The sequence below is a fragment of the Cetorhinus maximus genome, chromosome 5 (assembly GCF_964194155.1).
Source record: "Cetorhinus maximus chromosome 5, sCetMax3.hap1.1, whole genome shotgun sequence".
Classification (NCBI taxonomy): domain Eukaryota; kingdom Metazoa; phylum Chordata; class Chondrichthyes; order Lamniformes; family Cetorhinidae; genus Cetorhinus; species Cetorhinus maximus.
In genome coordinates this window covers 48,610,234-48,629,037 of record NC_135883.1, presented here as the reverse complement: position 1 = coordinate 48,629,037, position 18,804 = coordinate 48,610,234, and the positions used below count along the sequence as shown (strand labels likewise).

The following is an 18,804-nucleotide window of genomic DNA, read 5'->3' as shown; positions in this document are numbered from 1 at the left end:
ACTAGTTACAGCTCGCCATCCAGAAAAAGACCCTGCTTTCTGTTGGTTAGCAAATCCTCTATCCAAGCTAATATATTACCCCTAACTCCGTGTGACTTATCTTGTGTATTAATCTTTTGTGCGGCACCTTATCAAAGGCCTTCTGGAAGTCCAGATATACTACACCTACAGGATTCCCATTATCCACTTTGCTTGTCACAACTTTAAAGAACTCTAGCAAATTATTCAAACATGATATACTCTTCATAAAACCATGCTGACTCTGATGGATTGCATTTTGACTTTCCAAATGCCCCATTACAACTTCATTAATAACGGATTCCAGCAATTTACCAACGACAGACGTTAAACTAACTGGTCTATAGGTTCCTACTTTCTGCCTCCCCACCCCATCTTTTTGAATAAGGGCATTATATTAGCATTTTTCTAATCCGCTGAAACCTTTCCAGAATCCAGGGAATTTTGGAATATTATAGCCAATGGATCCACTATCTCCACTGCCACTTCCTTTAAGATCCTGGAATGTAGGCCATCAGGTTCTGGGGACTTGTTACCCTTTAATCCCAATAGTTTGCTCAGTACTTTTTCTCTAGTGATGGTGATTATTCTAAGTTCCTCCTCTATATCCTCTGCACTACCTGTTACTTTTGGGGTGGTACTAGAGTCCTCCACCGTGAAAACTGAGGCAAAATATTGATTAAGCATCACTGCCATTTCTGCATTCCTCACTATTAACTCCCCAGTCTCGTCCTCCAAGGGACCAACATTCACTTCAGCTACTCTCTTTCCTTTTATATACTTGTAGAAGCTTTTGCTATCAGTTTTTATGTTTTGCACTAGTTTTCTTTCATAATTTACCTTTTCTCTTTTTGTTATTTTTTTTAATAACCCTTCATTGATCTTTAAAAGTTTCTCAATCTTCCAGCCTGCCACTGACCTTTGTAATTTGGTATGCCTTAGTTTTTGCCTTTAAGTTATCTTTAACTTCCTTGCTTAGCCATGGATACTTTTTCCCCCTCTTTCCATCTTTTTTTCTCATTGGGATATATTTTACTTGGGAGGAACTGAATATCTCCTTAAATATCTGCTACTGTTCATCAACTGTCCTACCTTGTAGTCTTCCTGCTCAGTCCACTAGGGTCAAATCTGCCCTCATACCTAGTTACCTTTGTTTAACTCCAGAACACTAGTATGGGACTCAAGTTTCTCGCTCTCAGACTGAACTTGAAATTCCCTCATGCTATGATCACTCTTCCCTAGAGGATCCTTTACTATGAGATCATTAATTAATCCCATCTCATTACACAAAACCAAATCCAGAATAGTCTGCTCCCTGGTTGGCTCCACAACATATTGCTCCAAGAAACAATCTCTAATACACTCTATGAACTCTCCCTCAAGGCTACCCTTGCCAATTTGATTAGTCCAATCTATATGCATATTAAAATCACCCATGATTATTGCCGTGCCTTTCTTACATGCACCCAGTATTTCCTGGTTTATACTGTGCCCCACTGCTGGCCTACTGTTTGGGGACCTATAGATTACTCCCACCAGGGACTTTTTTCCCTTGCTATTTCTTATTTCTACCCAGACTGACTCTACGTCTTGCTCTCCAGTGCCTATATCATTCCTCACTATAGCACTGATCTCTTCCTTTACTAACAAAGCTACACCACCTCCTTTTCTTTCCTGCCTATCCTTCTGAAACACTGAGTACCCTTGGATATTCAACTCCCGAACCTGTTCTCCCTGTAACCACATCTCAGTAATCGCCACCAAATCATACCTATTTATCCCTATTTGCACTGTTAACTCATTAGCCTATTTGACAGGGATGCCCATCCAACCTTAAGGTTGGCGGGCAGGCGAGGAGCCCAAGCGGCCTTCGCATTTTTCATGAAACCTCATCCAAGGGCGGGATGAAGTTTCATGAAGGGTTAATTAAATTAATAAATATTTTTCATACATTTCATAAACATATCCCTGCTCATGTGACGCTGCCACATGAGGGGACATGTGTAAATGATTTTTAGCTTTGTTTATTTTAAACTTTAAAACTGAACTTAATCTTCCTGAGGCAGCTCCGTGCCTCAGGGAGATTTCTGCGCTCTTTCACGCGCATGCGCACAAGAGCAGAGGCCCTGACTCACCCTCCTCCCCCTGCTCGCACAGGTAGCATTAAGCGCTACTGGGCACGCATCACGCTGGGTGGGCCTTAATTGACCTGCCCACATAAAATGGCTGCGTACAGCCGATCATGGGCAGTGATTGGCTCCGTGCCCGTTCCTGACCAGCCCATCCAACAGGGAGAAAATTCTCCCCATTATTATTCCATCTCACAAATATGTGATCATTAGATAAGGTAAATTAGCAGCTTGGTGAGATTTTCCATTGAATGTGCACTTTCGCACTTTAAGCCTGTTATCTTGGAGTGTAGTCATGAATGTTTGAAGTCATTACTATGCAGTATAGTGTTTTAGCAAGTCTTTAACAAGCTATTTAACAACGTTAATGTCCTTTAGGGAAGGAAACCTTCCGTCCTTACCTTGTCTGGCCTACATGTCACTCCAGATCCACAGCAATGTGGTTGACTCCCTCTGAAATGGCCTAGCAAGCCACTAAGTTGCCATTAAACTGCTATAGAAAAGTGGACAGCAGTGGTTCAAGAAGGTGGCTCACCATCACCTTCTCAAGGTCAATTAGGTATGGGAAAGAAATGCTGGCCTTGCCAGTGCTGCCCACATCCCATGAAAGGATAAGGAAAAATTATGGACCTATGACCACTTGTTCCAATTACCCATGCACTGACCAAGTGAGAACAGGGGTCAATCTTTATTAGTGTGGGCAGGATTTCATTTTATATGTTATTATCGAGCTCTAATGTTCGCAGTATAAGCCAGACATAGAGTCAGGATCCCAGTGATGTGCACTGAAAACAGGAAGATTTTCATGTCATACTACTCATGGAATCGTAGATTCATACAGCACAGAAGGCCATTCAGTCCATCATGCCTCTGCCCACTCTATCAAAGAGCTATTCAATCACTCTCCTGCTTTTACCCCATAGCTCTGCACATGTTTCCTTTCAAGTATTTAACCAGTTCCTTTTTGAAAATTACTATTGAATGACAGTACATTCCAGATCACAACAATTATTCACAGCAAATTCATGAACTAGTATGCACAAAGATGCAAGTATCTTTTCTCTATGTAGCAAAGAATGGAGCTATTCTCACAGCTTAATCAGATGAGCATTCCTACTCTATTTTATCCAATCCTCACACCAGACATCTTTATGAATTTTCTCAGCTAGGTGGGCAATAATGTTATGCTTTGCTGAAATAGAGGCTGCTATGTCATATCAATTCATTTCCAGTGGGAATTGGTTTGATAATGATCAAGTTAGTTTTACCCGATTCCTGCCCCACAGAAAGAAACTTTCATCCCATCAGCTTGAGTTAAGAAAGAAAAAACTGGCATTTACATAGCACCTTTCACTACACTAGGATGTTGTAAAGTTCTCCACAGCCAATGACTAGTAACTGATGTAATAGAAGCTTCAGGATTAAAAATTAAAGTCTTACATTTGAAAAGAGGCGAAGTCAAACACCCACTAGATTACTGAGACAAAACTCTTGAGGTATTTTGCCAGCCTATTCAATATCACGTTGTATTCATGTGGAATTGTTTCTATATGTATATTTCATGTTGCTTCATAATTTGAATATTGTTCAGTAGAAAATTAATGGAAATCTATACAGTTATCAGATAAGACCGCTGTAAGATCACACTTCATCTGGTGGTGGAACAGGAAGCCCTAATTGTTAAAAGAACCATTTAAAATGCTCACAATCAAGGATGACCTTGTTAGTTTGGAAAGGTGGTGTGACACCCAGTTCTGTTCACTTGGTCAAATTGTTAATTTAATGGACCAAAAAAAATGTCTCTTCTTGCTAGCAAATGTCACTGGAATGTTTTTGAGTTGCACATATGTATATAAATATATGTATGAACCAAAAGCATATAAGTAATTTCAAAACTTTGGAAATGTAAATTGCTGAGCTTACCATCAAGATTTCTGTCATATTAATTCTGCTCCCCTGTTTTCAAGAGACTTTACAGTATATGAGTTGGAAGCCAACCATAAACCTGTGTTTGAGTAGCTAATTGTCTGCCCATGCAATAATAGGGAAGCAAAACATTTGGGGCAATATGATTAAAGGTGTAGATTTGAAAACTCAGTCAGAAGCATCATACAAAGCATGCTGTTAGGCCTGGGAATTGACTCTCCAGGTTTGCTAGTGTGTGCCTTAGGCTGCGGGGAATCTTTGACTTGACTGTTGACTCCCTTGTACAATTGGAAGAAAGCACTAACTTGCATTCATATAAAGTCTTTCACATCCTTGGTACAAAACACTTCAATAGCAAATGAAGTACCCTTGAATGTCATTGTTGTCACACATCCTTGACTGTAGTCACTGCTGTAAAATAGGGAATCACAGTAATTAATTTTCATACAGAAAAGTTCTACAAATGTGATTAATGGCCAGATAATCTATTCTGGTGGTGTTGGTTTCAAGGTATTACAAAATATTTACAGCACAAAAACTGGTCATTCAGCCTAACCTATCCATGATTGGTGTTTAAGCTCCAATGAGCCTCCTCCCAGACCTCTTCATCTAACCCTATCTGTATATCCTTCTGTTCTCTTCTCCCTCATGTGCTTATCTAGCTTCCTTTTAAATGTATCCATTCTTTTTGCTTGAACCACTCTCTTTGGGAGCTAGTTGCACTCTTTGGGAAAACAGATTTTTTCTGAAATCCCTTTTGGATTTATTAGCGATTTTCTTATACTCGTCATGCCTCCCCTATCAAATCCTTTCATAATCTTGAAGAAAGCACCCCACAGAGTTCTGCTCTTTAGAGTAAAGAGCTCCAGCCTGTTTGATCTTTCCTGATGGGTATACCCTCTCAGTTTTGGTATCATTCCAGTAAATCTTTTTAATGTCTTCTCTATATCCTTTTTGTAACATGGAGACCAGGACTGTTCACATTACCCCAGTTGTGGTATAATCAAAGTTCTATACAAATTTAATGTGACTCCTCTGCTTTTCAATTCTATCCCTCTAGAACTGAACCCCAGAGATTTATTTGCAATGTTTTATGGCCTTATTAACCTGCATAGTCACTTTGAGTGATTTATGTATCTGTAGCCCCAGATCCCTCTGTTTCTTTGCCCCATTTAGACATGTAATTTTCAAGGAGTATGTGATCTCCTTATTCTTCCTAGCAGAATACACCACCTCACACTTATCTATATTGAAGTTAATTTGCCAATTTATACCTCCATTCTGCATGGTTATGTCTTCCTGTAATGTTGAGTTCTCCCTCGTATTAACAACTTTAGTGTCATCCATAAATTTTGAAACTGAACTTGCGATTCTCAAGTCTATACTGTTTATCTTATACTACTTTAACTGAAAATACACTTAGCAGGGAAACCTAACATCTGATGGCTTTATCTTGTATGTAATTAGATTGCTGATATCAGATAAGGAACAAATTCAATAGATCACAGCTCAGTAAAACCTTTTCATAATTAACTTATCCTTCTATCACAATGGCTGGAATTTTACAGCCCCATCACAGTGGGGATGGGGCCTTAAAATGCAGTGACTTATTCTAAACTCCATTGACTTAGGTGGGACCGTAAAATTCCGCTGGCATAAAATTCCACACAATGTTTCATTATCAGGAAAGATCCACTATATTGCGAACTATGATCCAAATGTATTGGGATTTTGAAACGATACAATGAAGGAAATGATATGCATTCATTCCAATGGAATGTAGAACTAGAAGGAGTTAAGATGGATAGCATAGCTACATTTAAGTGGAGGTCAGATAAGCACATGACGGAGAAAGGAGTAGAAGGATATATTGATAGGGTTAGATGAAGAGGGATGGGAGGAGGCTCATTTAAATAAATAACTAATTAATAAATAAATACCGGCATGGAGCCAATTGAGCTGTTTTTGTGCTGTACACTCTTATGTAATTTCAATAGCATATATTATACTACCAAGCAATACACACCATAAATACTATATACATTTAATTGTTCTTGTTGATATTGTGTATTTTGATGACTTTAAATAACTTACACATTTGTATTCTCCTTTAGAACACTTGGCACATTTGGCTGCCAGCCTCAGACGACCGGAATCTGGTGTCATGGGTTTGCCAGGGCGTCCTGGACTACCTGGACCCCCAGGCCCTGCTGGAGATAATGGCTTCCCTGGACAGCCAGGGCCTCGTGGTCTTACTGGCCTCAAAGGTCCATCGGGTATAATCGGCTATAAAGGACAAAAAGGTAAGATCAAGCAAAGCAATGCAGCAACCAAACCTGTTTCTTTAAGAATGAGATATGACGGTAATATATTTCCATTAAAATTCAACAACAACACAAGGTTTTGGACTGACAAAGGACTTGTCAGAATAAATGCTTTATCCTGGATTAGCTGGTACAATATTGATATCTCCAAGGATGTTCCAATGTCTGTTATCTTGAGGTAGCTGCCAACGCCTTTTTTCACTTTTTTTGAGCTACATACTGTAACTAAAACTTGTCTAATTCTTTATAATCTCTACCGACTTCCCTACCTAATGTAATTTAGAGATTTTGAATTTTAGTGTCATTGAACCACTCAATCACCTTGCCCTGCGTATTACTTTTTTCAAACAGCGTAATGTGCACCAACTAGTTGTCTCAATTTAAAGAAAGAAAATGGAGAATAACTGTTATTAGCGCACCATGTAGCAATAGAAGTTTGCTTGCTGTAAGATTTCAAATCATTTTTCAAGCTCATACATTTTGTCTGTAATGGTGGTTTCCTCTCTAGTTCCATATTCTTATCTAATGTGGATTCCTGTACAGGTGAACAAGGTGAGAAGGGTGATAGAGGGCTGCCAGGAAGAGGATCCAGGGGGTTGCCAGGACAACAAGGCCTACCAGGTATGGGAAAACAATGCTAATATCTCAGATAGCTTCATTTTACTGGTTTCTCTTTGGTTATAAAGTTTTGATGACAGTTTTTCTCTGTGATTAAAGCAAAATATTGTGGATGCTGGAAAGCTGAAACAAAAACAGAAGATGCTGGAAAAACTCAGTAGGTCTGACAGCATCTGTGGAGAGAGAAACAGAGTTGATGGGCAGAATTTTGCCGTCAGTGAGCAGGGGGCGGGGCCCGCTCGCCAACGCGTAAAATGACACGGGATGAGGTCGGGCGGAACCCCTGACGTCATCCCGCCTCATTTAAATTTTCAGGAAGGCGGGGGTGCAGCAAAATCAGCTGTGGGCCCGCTGACCTGTCAATGGTCACAGTGATCACAGGATACAGATTTTACAAGACTGTGCAAGGTACCCAGGCAGCTCCCACGACGCTTACATCCTCAGACACTCCCAGGTGCCGGGGCTCTTCAGTGTTCCGGCTCGGCTGGATGGTTGGCTGCTGGGTGACAAGGGCTATCCCCTGCGAAGGTGGCTCATGATGCCACTACCCTGTCCAAGAACAGAAGCTGAGCAGCGCTACAATAGGAGCCAGGGCACCACGAGGGCTGTGGTGGAGAGCGCCATCGGTCTTCTCAAGATGCGCTTCCGTTGCCTGGACCGCTCAGGGGGCGCACTCCAGTACCCCCCAGATCGCGTCTTTCTGATAGTGGAGCATGCTGCGCTCTGCACAATCTTGCGCTGGAAAGGGGGGATGCAGTTGACGATGAAGACCTTGACGCCCTGGATGAGGCTGCACATGATGAATCCAACAGTGGCTCAGAGGATGAGGAAGCACAGGGCGATGATGAGGGGCAGCACGCCGACCCACTATTACACCAAGGAGGTAGGGACATCTGGGACAATTTAATCCAAAGAACCTTCAGCTAGCTCTAGACACATGGATCAGCAGGAACAGCATTGCCTGGCGCTTCCACACGTGGCACTTAGGTGCTACATCTTCCACCTTATCAGCTGCAACTAAGGGCTTAGTACAGAAACATCAATGCCCACTCAAACACTTATGATATGTCTGTGAAAAAGACAAATGCAGCACAAAGGAAACACTCTCAGCCATGGTCAGAAAAGTGGATTTTATTATCTCCAATAAAAGTACACAGACTTCTCCATTCCAATAAGAAGAATTTTATTCCCTATTCTAAGGCCAATACAAAACCCGTTGACATACCCGTTGAGTGCCTAACGTGCCTTATGCTTATGTTTGCGGGCGCTACATCTAGGTGCCGCCCCATCGCTCGGAGTGGCCTGTGAGACAGCCTGCTGACTCTGCTGTCCTTTTGGCCTCGATGACCTTGGCGGGCGTCCTCTGGCCCGTGGAGCCTGTGATGGCTCCGCCTGGGAGGGAGTGGCTAGTTCCAGAACTGGCACCTCCCCAGTTGTCGCAGCCTCAATGGAAGAAACGTTGACTGGCAGAGGGGCGGAGGAGCTGCTGCCCTCATCCGGAGCACCCTGAGAGGAGCTCGCAGCGACGACAGGCAGCTGCTGCGCCGACGTGAGGTCCCTTTCAACCTCCCTGCTCACCGCAGATGCGTGGGCACCGAGCGCCGATGCTTGGTGCCCACAACATCTCCCACATTGGGAATAACTACCCGTGGCCAGTACTGCTGTGAGGGCTTGCAGGTCAGAGCATATCCCAATCAGAAGAATTTCCATCCGATTGAACCCCCTCTCCATGAGAGTCGCCAATCTCTCAGTGGAGGAAGCCTGAAGCTCTGCCCTGAGGTTCATGCCTTCACTTACACTCTGCCTGGACTCCTCCATCGCAGAGACCAAATGAAGCATACACTCATGCAACCCTGCCAGATGCAAACGCACTTCCTGCCGCCTGTCCTGCAGCTGCTGCATTGGGGACAACTCCAGAAGCACGTCATCAGTGCCGGACTCAGCATGTGCCTCGTCCCCTGCAGCCCTCCGGCTGCTGGCGCCATCAGCACTCTCTGCCCCTACCATCTCCTCCAGCGAGTGTGAAGTGCCCTCTCCACTGTGACCCGGGACACTAGCCGATGGTAAATTCCCCACCAAGGTGTTTGTGTCTGCACTGGTGCCTGGCTGGCTGAAATGATGTGCCGCAAGTTGCACATGTTGGGCCTCAGGTGTGATGGGGGGGCTGCGGTGTCTATGGGCACGGCGATCTGGTGGTGATGCTGAAATTAACAACAAGGACAGTGCATCAGTTAGCGTACAGTCAGTTCAACCTTTCATCCCTTTCCCCCCCAGCCTCATAAGTCGCTCACCCTTCAAGACCCTAAGGAGACGAACATCGGTGGGGTGGAAAGGAATCAGGAGGAGCCCCAACCATTAAACGCACATGCAGACAGGCTGGTCAGATAGCCTCAGGAATACCACATGGCATGTTATGTACCATTGGAGTGGGGAGAGTGCAGAGGTACCTGACCTGGATGCATTCTGGCCTGGATAGTTGCGGGGCTGAGGAAACATCGCAAACACTTGCGACATTTGCCGTGGATCACAGGAGATTGAGAAGTCACATTATTGGCCTTCATTCTGTTAGGAGGGGCGTAGACCGGGTGGGCAGAAGGCAACATTTCCCCTTGGCGCAGGGATGAGTTACGTGGTGGCATTTATCTAAGTTGAGTGCCATGAGGTTCACAGCTGAGGTGCTGAGGACCTTTTGGACAAAGTAATGTGGGGCGCACTGGCTAAAAGGGCGGTGGAGGTCCCAAACCCCCTAAGATGCAATAAGTCTTTGGCTGTGCAGTAGCGATCCAATGGCATGTTAGGCTATGGTGATAGTGGTCACAAATGGAATAAAGTGACTTTGGAAGGTGGTGGAGATGCGAATCTGAAGGGGACGAGGGACTTTGTGTATGACCCACACGTCAGAGTGTCTCAGTCTGTGAATGAGCAGTGTTACAGCATTAACGATTGCAGTAGCCATCAGTGGTTTGGATGGTGGGCAGACAGAGTGGATGGGATTGTGGACCTCAATACCTGGCCGTTGGACCCCAGCCTCGCCGACTCCGGCCGCCCTGGCCTCCTGCCTCCTCCCCAGCTCCATGGCCTGCTCCTCAAAGGCGGTGAGTCACTGGAGCAGGGCATGCCCACCTCCAGTCCTCTGGCGCTCCCGCTGATTGTGTTGACTTTTTGCCTGCAGAACAGAGAAGAGGATTTATTGGGGCTGATCGCTCATGTACTCTGCACGCGCACGGCGCACCCCAACCACAGTGGCCCATCTGAGGCCTCCAGCTGCTCCTGTTCACACTACTGGTGATCAGTCACCAGAAGATAGTACGGCTGGTCCCAACCCCCTCCCCCAATGGCCACCTTGGACACATTCGGCATCCATCACTTTGAATAGCACACAGGTCTTAGCGCCCATGGAAAGGAGGTGCAACTAGGTGAGGCGTCGATGCCAGCAGATGGCTCTTGGCCACAACACCTTGAGACTCCCCTTGCACCATCTCATCACCATCAATATGACATGTGTTGGAGTTCTGAGTATGTGTTGCCCCCAGACTACTCAAATGCAAACACCAACATATGCTGTGTGGAGAACCAATCTTCTCCTCAACCACTAAGGCTGATGTAAGCATGGTCAGTACCCGTTTGCCCACCCAGTGTGTGCCAGATGCCCTATGCAGTAATAACAGCAAGATGTTGGGGGGGGCTCAAAGGCTAAGGCTACCTTTTGGGTCAAATGGCCAAGGCCGACATGGTACTCACCCATCCAGAGCGCAGCAAATCATTGAATCTTTTTCTGCACTGGGCGCCAGTGCACCGCACATCATCATGGGCACTGACAGCGTCACCCACTTCCTCCCACGCCTGGCTGGTGACATGGGGGGGCCCTCCTCCTCCCATCCTTCGGATACAGCAGGTGCCGACGGCTGGAAACCTCTTGCAGGAGGACAGCAAGGCATACATCGGAGAATCGAGGGGCACAGTGGCCCCCCCGCTGGCCTCTCCTGCAGCCTGTCCCCCTCCTCCTGCTCATGCTCTTCTGCATACACAGCTCCTTCCCTCTCTTTCCGAGTGGCCATGGTGCACTGCCTCAAGCAGGCTGCCTGGCCATTCTTTATACAGACTGCCGGCTCCCCATTGGAACTGGCGATCTGAGGCCGCCCGCCCCCGCGGCTATTTTCCCGTTCTCCACGGGAGTTGCTAACCCGCTGGGCGGGCCTTAATTGGCCCGCCTGCAGAAAATAGCGGCGCGGCCCGTTTTTGCGGTGGGAATTGGCTGCCCACCTGCCCCCAAGTCAGTTGGGCCCGCCCGCCCACCAAGCGGAAAATTCTGCCCTTTAGCTCTGAAGAAGAGTCATATGGGTTTGAAACGTTAACTCTGTTTCTCTCTCCACAGATGCTGTCAGACCTGTTGAGTTTTTCCAGCATTTTCTGTTTTCTCTGATTGTTGTACTCTTGTGCCATTGCATAAGACAACATAAGAATTCATCCTTTGTGTTCTTTGTAGATGAGTAAGAATGATGAATAATTCTATGGAAATGTTTTCTTTAATATAATATATAAACTGACCCTTATGGCAAGCTGATGGTTTATGAGGCTTGTGTCCTCAGCACACTCTCAAGGGCAATTAGGGATGGGCAATAAATGCTGGCCCAGCCAGCGAAGCCCACATCCCGTGAATGAATAAAAAAGAACATTGCTGTATGGCTGTGAAACATGGTTGACTTACAGCTACCAGGAGAAGAAGCTCAGAATTTCCATCTTCGCTGTCTGTAGTGCATTATGGGTATATGTTGGCAGGACAAAATCACGGATGTGACAGTCCTCTCAAAGGCAGAGCTCCCAGGTTTGTTGGCACTAATTAAACAGAGGTGGATCAGGCACGTCCGCAGGTCGGAAGATGGTCACATACCCAAGGACCTTCTGTATGCTGAGGTAGCCAGAGCCAAACGACGAGTGGGATGCCCAAGGCTCCACTTCAAGGATGCTTCTAAGCCTGACATGAAGGCCCTAAACATCGACTATCTCATCTAGGAGGCACTAGCTGATGAAGAAGAGAAATGGCGACACTTCCTGTGGAATGATGTGCATCACCATAATGATCAGTGACTACAGCAGCTTGACAACAGAGGCCACCACAGAAAACAACAATCCACAATTTCACGTGGCAGCTTCATGTGCAGCACTTGTGGCAGAAGCTGCCTCTGAAGGATTGGCCCTCACAGCTGTCAGAAAAGGTGCACCAAATGAAGATGAGCCCCTGCCCCTCCAAAGTGGATTATTTGCTGCATGTGCATCATCTCTCGAAGACTGAAGGATGCCAATACAATACAATACAGCAAAACCTGATTTGACTTTGACCCATTTTCTTCCTTTTCCTCCCTCTCCAAAAGGTGCAAATTGATGTATGAGGAACAACATGGGAGCTGAGCAATAGCACAGTCTCTCGTCTCAATTTGTAACTAACTGTTACACATTTTAGACTTGTTACCAGAACGGAAGCTCATGGGATTAAAGGGACAGTGGCAGCAGGAATACAAAATTGGACAAGGCGCAGAGAGTAGTAGTGTTTACAGACTGGAGGGACATATAGAGTGGTATTCCTCAGGGTGGGACCACTGTTCTCTCTGATTTATATTCATAACCTGGATTTGGGGATACAGGGCATCATTACAAAGTTTGCAGGTGACATAAAGCTTGCAAATGTATTAAAGAGTGAGGAGCATGGTATCGGTCATCAGGAAGAGGAAATAAACTGGTGAAATGGGCAAATACATGACAGTGAAAATTGAAGGCAGAGAGGTGTGAAGACTTACGCTTTGGGTGGAAGAATGAGGAATGAATGTAAAGACATTTAATTTTATAGGGGTTGCAGGAACAGAGAGAGCTGGGGGTGCGTGTTCACAATTCACCTGGGTGTGTATGTACATAATTCACCTGAGGCTGTGTATGTACATAATTCACTTGGGGGGTGTGTGTACATAATTAACTTGGGGTGTGTGTACATAATTCACCTGGGGGGTGTGTGTACATAGTTCACCTGGGTGTGTATGTACATAATTAACTTGGAGGGGTGTGTGTACATAATTCACCTGAGGGTGTCTGTACATAATTCACCTGGGGGGTGTGTGTACATAGTTCACCTGGGGGTGTGTGTACACAATTCACCTGGGGTGTGTATGTACATAAATCGCCTGGGAGGCATGTGTACATAATTCACCTGGGGGTGTGTGTATGTAATTCACCTGGGGTGTGTGTACATAATTCACCTGGGGATGTGTGTACTTAATTCACCTGGGGTGTGTGTACATAATTCACCTGGGGGTGTGTGTACATAATTCACCTGGGGGTGTGTGTACATAATTCACCTGGGGGTGTGTGTATGTAATTCACCTGGGGGGGGTGTATGTACATAATTCATCTAGGTGTGTGTACATAATTCACTGGGAGGTGTATGTACATAATTCACCTGGGGATGTGTGTACATAATTCTTGGAGGTGGCAAGGCAAGTTGAGAAGGCTGTTTAAAAAAAGAATTGACGGATGGAGTACACTGTGGGAAAACATGAGATTGTCTGCCTTGATAGGAAGCAAAAAGCAGAATATTAATTTTAAAATTATCCTGTACTCATCAGAGTTTGAAATAATGAGAGGTGATCTGATTGAAACAGCCAAGACCCTGAGGGAAACTGACAGGGTGATTGCTGAGAGTTGTTTCCCCTTGTGGGCGAGTCTAGAACCAGGGGACATAAGAACATAGGAATAAAGGACTTAGGAGCAGCAGTACGCCATTCAGTCCTTCGAGCCATCTCCGCCATTCGATAAGATCATGGCCTATCTAGTTGTGGTCTCAACTCCACATTCCTCTCTGCCCTTGACCCCCTTGTCTATCAAAAATCTATCCAACTCAGCCTTGAATAAATTCAGTGACCCGGCCTCCACTATTTTATGAGGAAGAGAATTCCAAAGACTAACGGCCCTCTGAGAAAAAATGTTTTCCTCACCTCCATCTTAAAAGGGAGATCTCTTATTCTTAAACTGTGTCCCCAAGCTCTAGTCTTTCCCACAAGTGGAAATTTCCTTTCAGCATCCACCCTGTCAAGTCCCCTCAGCATCTTATATGTTTCAATAAGATCACCTCTCATTCTCCTAAACCCTAATGGGTATAGGCCTAATCTGCGCAACCTTTCCTCATAAAATAAGCCCCTCATCCCAGGAATGAGTCAAGTGAATCTTCTCTGAACTGCTTTCAATGCATTTATATCCTTTTTCATATGAGGAGACCAAAACTGTACACAGTATTCCAGATGCGGTCTCATCAAGGCCCTGTACAGTTGCAGTAAAACTTCCCTATTTTTATATCCCATTCCCCTTGCAATAAACACCAATATTCCATTAGCCTTCCCAATCACTTGCTGCACCTACTTTTTGTGATGCATGTGCCAGGACACCCAGATCTCTCTGTACCACTGAGTTTTGCAATCTCTTTCCATTTAAATAGAATACTGCTTTCCTATTCTTCCTGCCAAAGTGGACAAGTTCACATTTTCCCACATTGTACTCCATTTGCCAATTTTTGCCCGCTCACTTAGCCTGTTGATATCCCTTTGTAGACTCTTTACCTCCTCTTGACAACTTACTTTCCTACCTACCTTGGTGCCCCATTAGCAAATTTAGCAACCATACATTTTATCCCTTCATCCAAGTCATTGACGTAGATTGTAAATATTTGTGGCCCTAACACTGATCCCTGTGGCACTCCACTATTTACAGCTTGCCAACCCGATAAAGACCCATTTATCCCTACTCTGTTTCCTGTTAGCTAACCAACCCTTTATCCATGCTAATATGTTACCCCCAATACCATAAGTTCTTGTTTTATGTAGTAAGCTTTGTTGTGGCACTTTATCAAATGCCTTTTGGAAATTCAAGTGCACCCCATCTACAGGTTTTTCTCCCTTTATCAACCTTGTGTGTTACTTCCTCAAAGGGCTCTAATAAATTAATTAAACATGATTCCCCTTTCACAAAGGACACAGTTTAAAAACTAGGGGTCTGCTGTTTAAGACTAAAGAGGAATGTTTTCTCTCTGATGGTCGTTGGTCTCTGGCTTCTCTTGTGCGGAGAGCAGTGGAGGTTGGGTCAGTGAATATGTTCAATAGATTTCGATAGTTCGATAGATTTTTGATCAGTAAGGGAGTCGAGAGTTATGGCAGGCAGACAGAAAAGTGATGTTGAGCCTACAATCGGATCAGCCAGGATCTTATTGAATGGCGGAGCAGGCTCAAAGGTCTGAATGGCCTACTTCCGCTCCTAATTCTTGTGTGTTCTTATGTGTGTGAATGCTGTGGTACAGAGGAATCTGGGTGTCTTTGCATTTGATTCACAAAAAGTTAGCATGCAGGTAGAGCAAGTAATTAGGAAGGCAAATGGAATGTTGGCTTTTATTGCAAGGGGGATGGAGTATAAAGTAGGGAAGTCTTGTTACAACTGCATAGAGCAGACTGCACCTGGAATACTGTGTACAGTTTTGTCTCCTGTTTTAAGAAAGAATGTACTTGCATGGGAGGTAGTTCAGAAAAGGTTCAACAAGAGCAACAACTTATTTATATATCACCTTGAATGTAGTGAAAGCGAGGCACTTCACAGAAGCATTATAAAACAAAGTATGACACTGAGCCTCATTTAAGCCAGGTGACCAAAAGTTGGTCAAAGAGGTAGGTTTTAAGAAGTGCCTTAAAGGAGGAAAGTGAGGTGAGAGGAGCAGAAGGGAACTACTGAGGCTGGGGCCCAGGCAACCAATGGTGGAGGAGTTGTGATTGGAAATGCACAAGAGGCCAGAATTAAAGGACCATAGATATCTCAGTGGGTTGTGGGACTGGAGGAGATTACAGAGATAGGGAGGGGTATAATAAAAAATTGCACCCTGATTTCACTCCTGAACGCTCTAAGTTTCCTCTTGTTCTTGATTTCCTCATCAGAAGGAATAGTGAAGGAGCGTTTAAGAAGAAAACGAATCAGAATGGCATTCAGAATGTAACTTGGATAAATGGGCCACATCAATCTCTTTGTGATTTGTATAGGGAATTGGCATTAAACGCATCGTCGTTTTCCTATGTTACAGGGGAGCCTGGCAAGCACAGCTTCGGCAGGGATGGTCGTGATGGTATGAGAGGCTTACCCGGAAAGAGTGGGCAGCCTGGAATCCCTGGTCCTCCTGGTCGTCCAGGGCTTCCCGGTTACTGTGAGTCCTCCGCCTGCACACAAGCTCTACGGGCACCACCACCAGAAGATGTGAAGGGACCGTGAACTAGGAATGCCCAACAATTAGGATGTGGAACAGGTTGCAGAGAAAAGCAGGAGAACTGAAACCCACATGATAGGCTTTAATCTGGGAAGTGGACTTTAATATTTTATTTTTTAACACTGTTTCCTCATGACAAAGAAATTGTCCTTGATGACCTAACGATGGTGCTCGGTAACGATATGGTAATTCTCCATTGGAAGTGCAATGAGATTAAAAGATGACCAAAAAGAAAATGTGCTTTTGATAAATTGCTGATATCTCCCTCCCCTGGTGTGTTACATGATAAGCAAGACCCCTTTATTTTCCAATAAATAACCAAAAAGAGAAGATTGTGTTACTTATTACCTCAGAAATGACATCTTCCATTTCATTTGTAAAATTAAAAAGAACCCAATTTAAGAAACCAATTGATGACTAGTAAGTTGTTTCTGCTAGTTTTGCTGGGTGTATGTACTATATTGTATACTAAACCTGATAACAGGAAACCACGAGGTTTCATTTTGTACAGAAGTGATTTTTAGTGACCATTCATGTTTAAACATGCCACACAGAATACCCTGTGTGCTGTGAATCTCTGTAAGTGTCTAATTCTTGTGTATTTCAAGAGGAAATTATATAATTGCTTGGTAAATGAATTTAGTAAGTATGAGCGCTAGATATTCCATCTCAGCAACTTTTATCAAGGGTGTGTGAAAAATATTGAATATTATCTTGTGCCCCCGTGCTTACCTCATCCTGGATTATAGCCATCCTCAATTATGAAAACCAGAAACAATTTAAAAAAAAAAAATCACTATTTATTTTAACGCTCTGAAGTGACATCTTTTAATTGTACCAGAAGAATATAATAAATAAAGTGTCGGAAATTTTTGCATGTTTTTTCATGAATGGTCAGTTTAAAACATTGAATGACAAGTAGCCCAATCAGATAGCAAAGCCCTTGTTGCTGTTTATTTCCAGATTATTTTCCAGACAAGAGATTTACAGTATACATGTCTTTGTGTTCTTTGTAAAAAAAAAGATTAAAAGTATCACACCATTTATTTGCAATAAGTGACTAATTTAACTAGTTATTTTTTGGATGTTTAATTTATTTGAAGATATTTTGTATTCTGATTTGTAACTACTCGTCCCATTCCCCCCCACCCTGCCCCACCCCACCCCCTGCAACTTCCAGCCAAAGAAAATAGTTCTGGCTTTTGAACAAAGCACTCTTTATCAGCTGATATCTCTGTGTTCACACAATGGTGCACACACCAGAAAGGATCACTTTAGTTGTGTTGCTGCAGTGTGGATTTAGTAGTGATAATTAGCAAAATTCTAACCACTGGAATTTCAAATGAAAACAGACATTCACTTAAATGTACAACACATCAGTCAGCATCTGGAAAGAGGAAATAAAAAGAAAAAAGGCCCCACATGAAATATTAATTCCTTAATGTTTGAAATCACCTATTCTTCTCTTCCACAGGTTGATAAACCTATGTGTTTTGCCTGGGTTCAGCTTTTCTTATTCTATATGATAGTTTTGATGCATTCTAACTGTAGGGTGTTGGTAGGTTTTATTTCAGTCACCGGATGTGACATAGCAATATACAGAAATGATAGATGCAGGAATAGGAGACAATTATCAAATTCGCCCTGCACTCAATTTTAAGGACCCTCTGGGGGTTTGGGTTGACAGGTGTGGGGGGGAGGGTGGAGGGTGTAAAATCGGGTCTGTTGCCTACCAGCACCCGCCCTTTTTACTCACGGCGGGGGTGCTGTTAGGTGACTTGCCTGCCCATGGGCCAATTGAGGTCCTTAAGTTGCCAATTAATGACCACATAAATGTCTTTTCTGTGCCGCTGGGATTTTTCCTGTGGTGGGGAAACAGCTGCCAAATGCCCAGCCTGATGACTGGAACTCACCATGTTCCTCTTCCATTGACACTGCTGGGATGAGAGCTGCTGGTCATTTGATTTGAAGGCAGGATTTCCTCTCAGATGGGGCAGGAAGGCCTCCCTTGAGCCAATGAAAGGCTTGACAGCTGGTAAATAGCTGGGGAGGGAGAGCGGGGTGGCGTCGAGCCAGCCAAGCACAGGCAGGCTTGCAGGCAGGGATACTGCACCCCGCCCCCACTAAAATCAGCCCATGATACCTGGATCCTCACAGTTCGATATTTCCTCTCACAATCCCACTCGCACCCCACCCCTTCAGCCATGTAATCTCCTGGAGAGGCCAAAAAGCAGCTCTAATGAGAGCTGCTCTCTTACCTTAATCACCTACCTTTGATTGAAACCAGTCAAGGGGGCCACACAACTCACACAGGCATCAATTATCAATCCACTTACCTTCTATATGACATGATCCTTTCCTTGTCAGGAACTAATCCAGCTCCCTCTTGAAGACGTGCAGACTCAGCACCCGCCACACCAGCCAATAACAAACTCTAGAGGCTCACTGCTGTCTGTGAAAATAAGAACCACTTAATGTCCAGCCTATTGCTAGTGTTGTGTAGTTT

General features: G+C 44.3%; 1 protein-coding gene across 1 annotated transcript in view; it reads left to right on the top strand.

Annotated features, from left to right (window-relative positions):
- Positions 1 to 17,342, top strand: part of col9a1b (collagen, type IX, alpha 1b) — a 133,078-nt gene extending 115,736 nt beyond the window's left edge. The window contains exons 29-31 of the mRNA XM_078542837.1: positions 6,188 to 6,376; positions 6,941 to 7,018; positions 16,119 to 17,342. Of these exons, the coding sequence (XP_078398963.1) occupies positions 6,188 to 6,376; positions 6,941 to 7,018; positions 16,119 to 16,303 (452 nt within the window). The 3' untranslated portion in view covers positions 16,304 to 17,342. The remainder of the gene's footprint in view (positions 1 to 6,187; positions 6,377 to 6,940; positions 7,019 to 16,118) is intronic.
- The last annotated feature ends 1,462 nt before the right edge of the window (positions 17,343 to 18,804 follow it).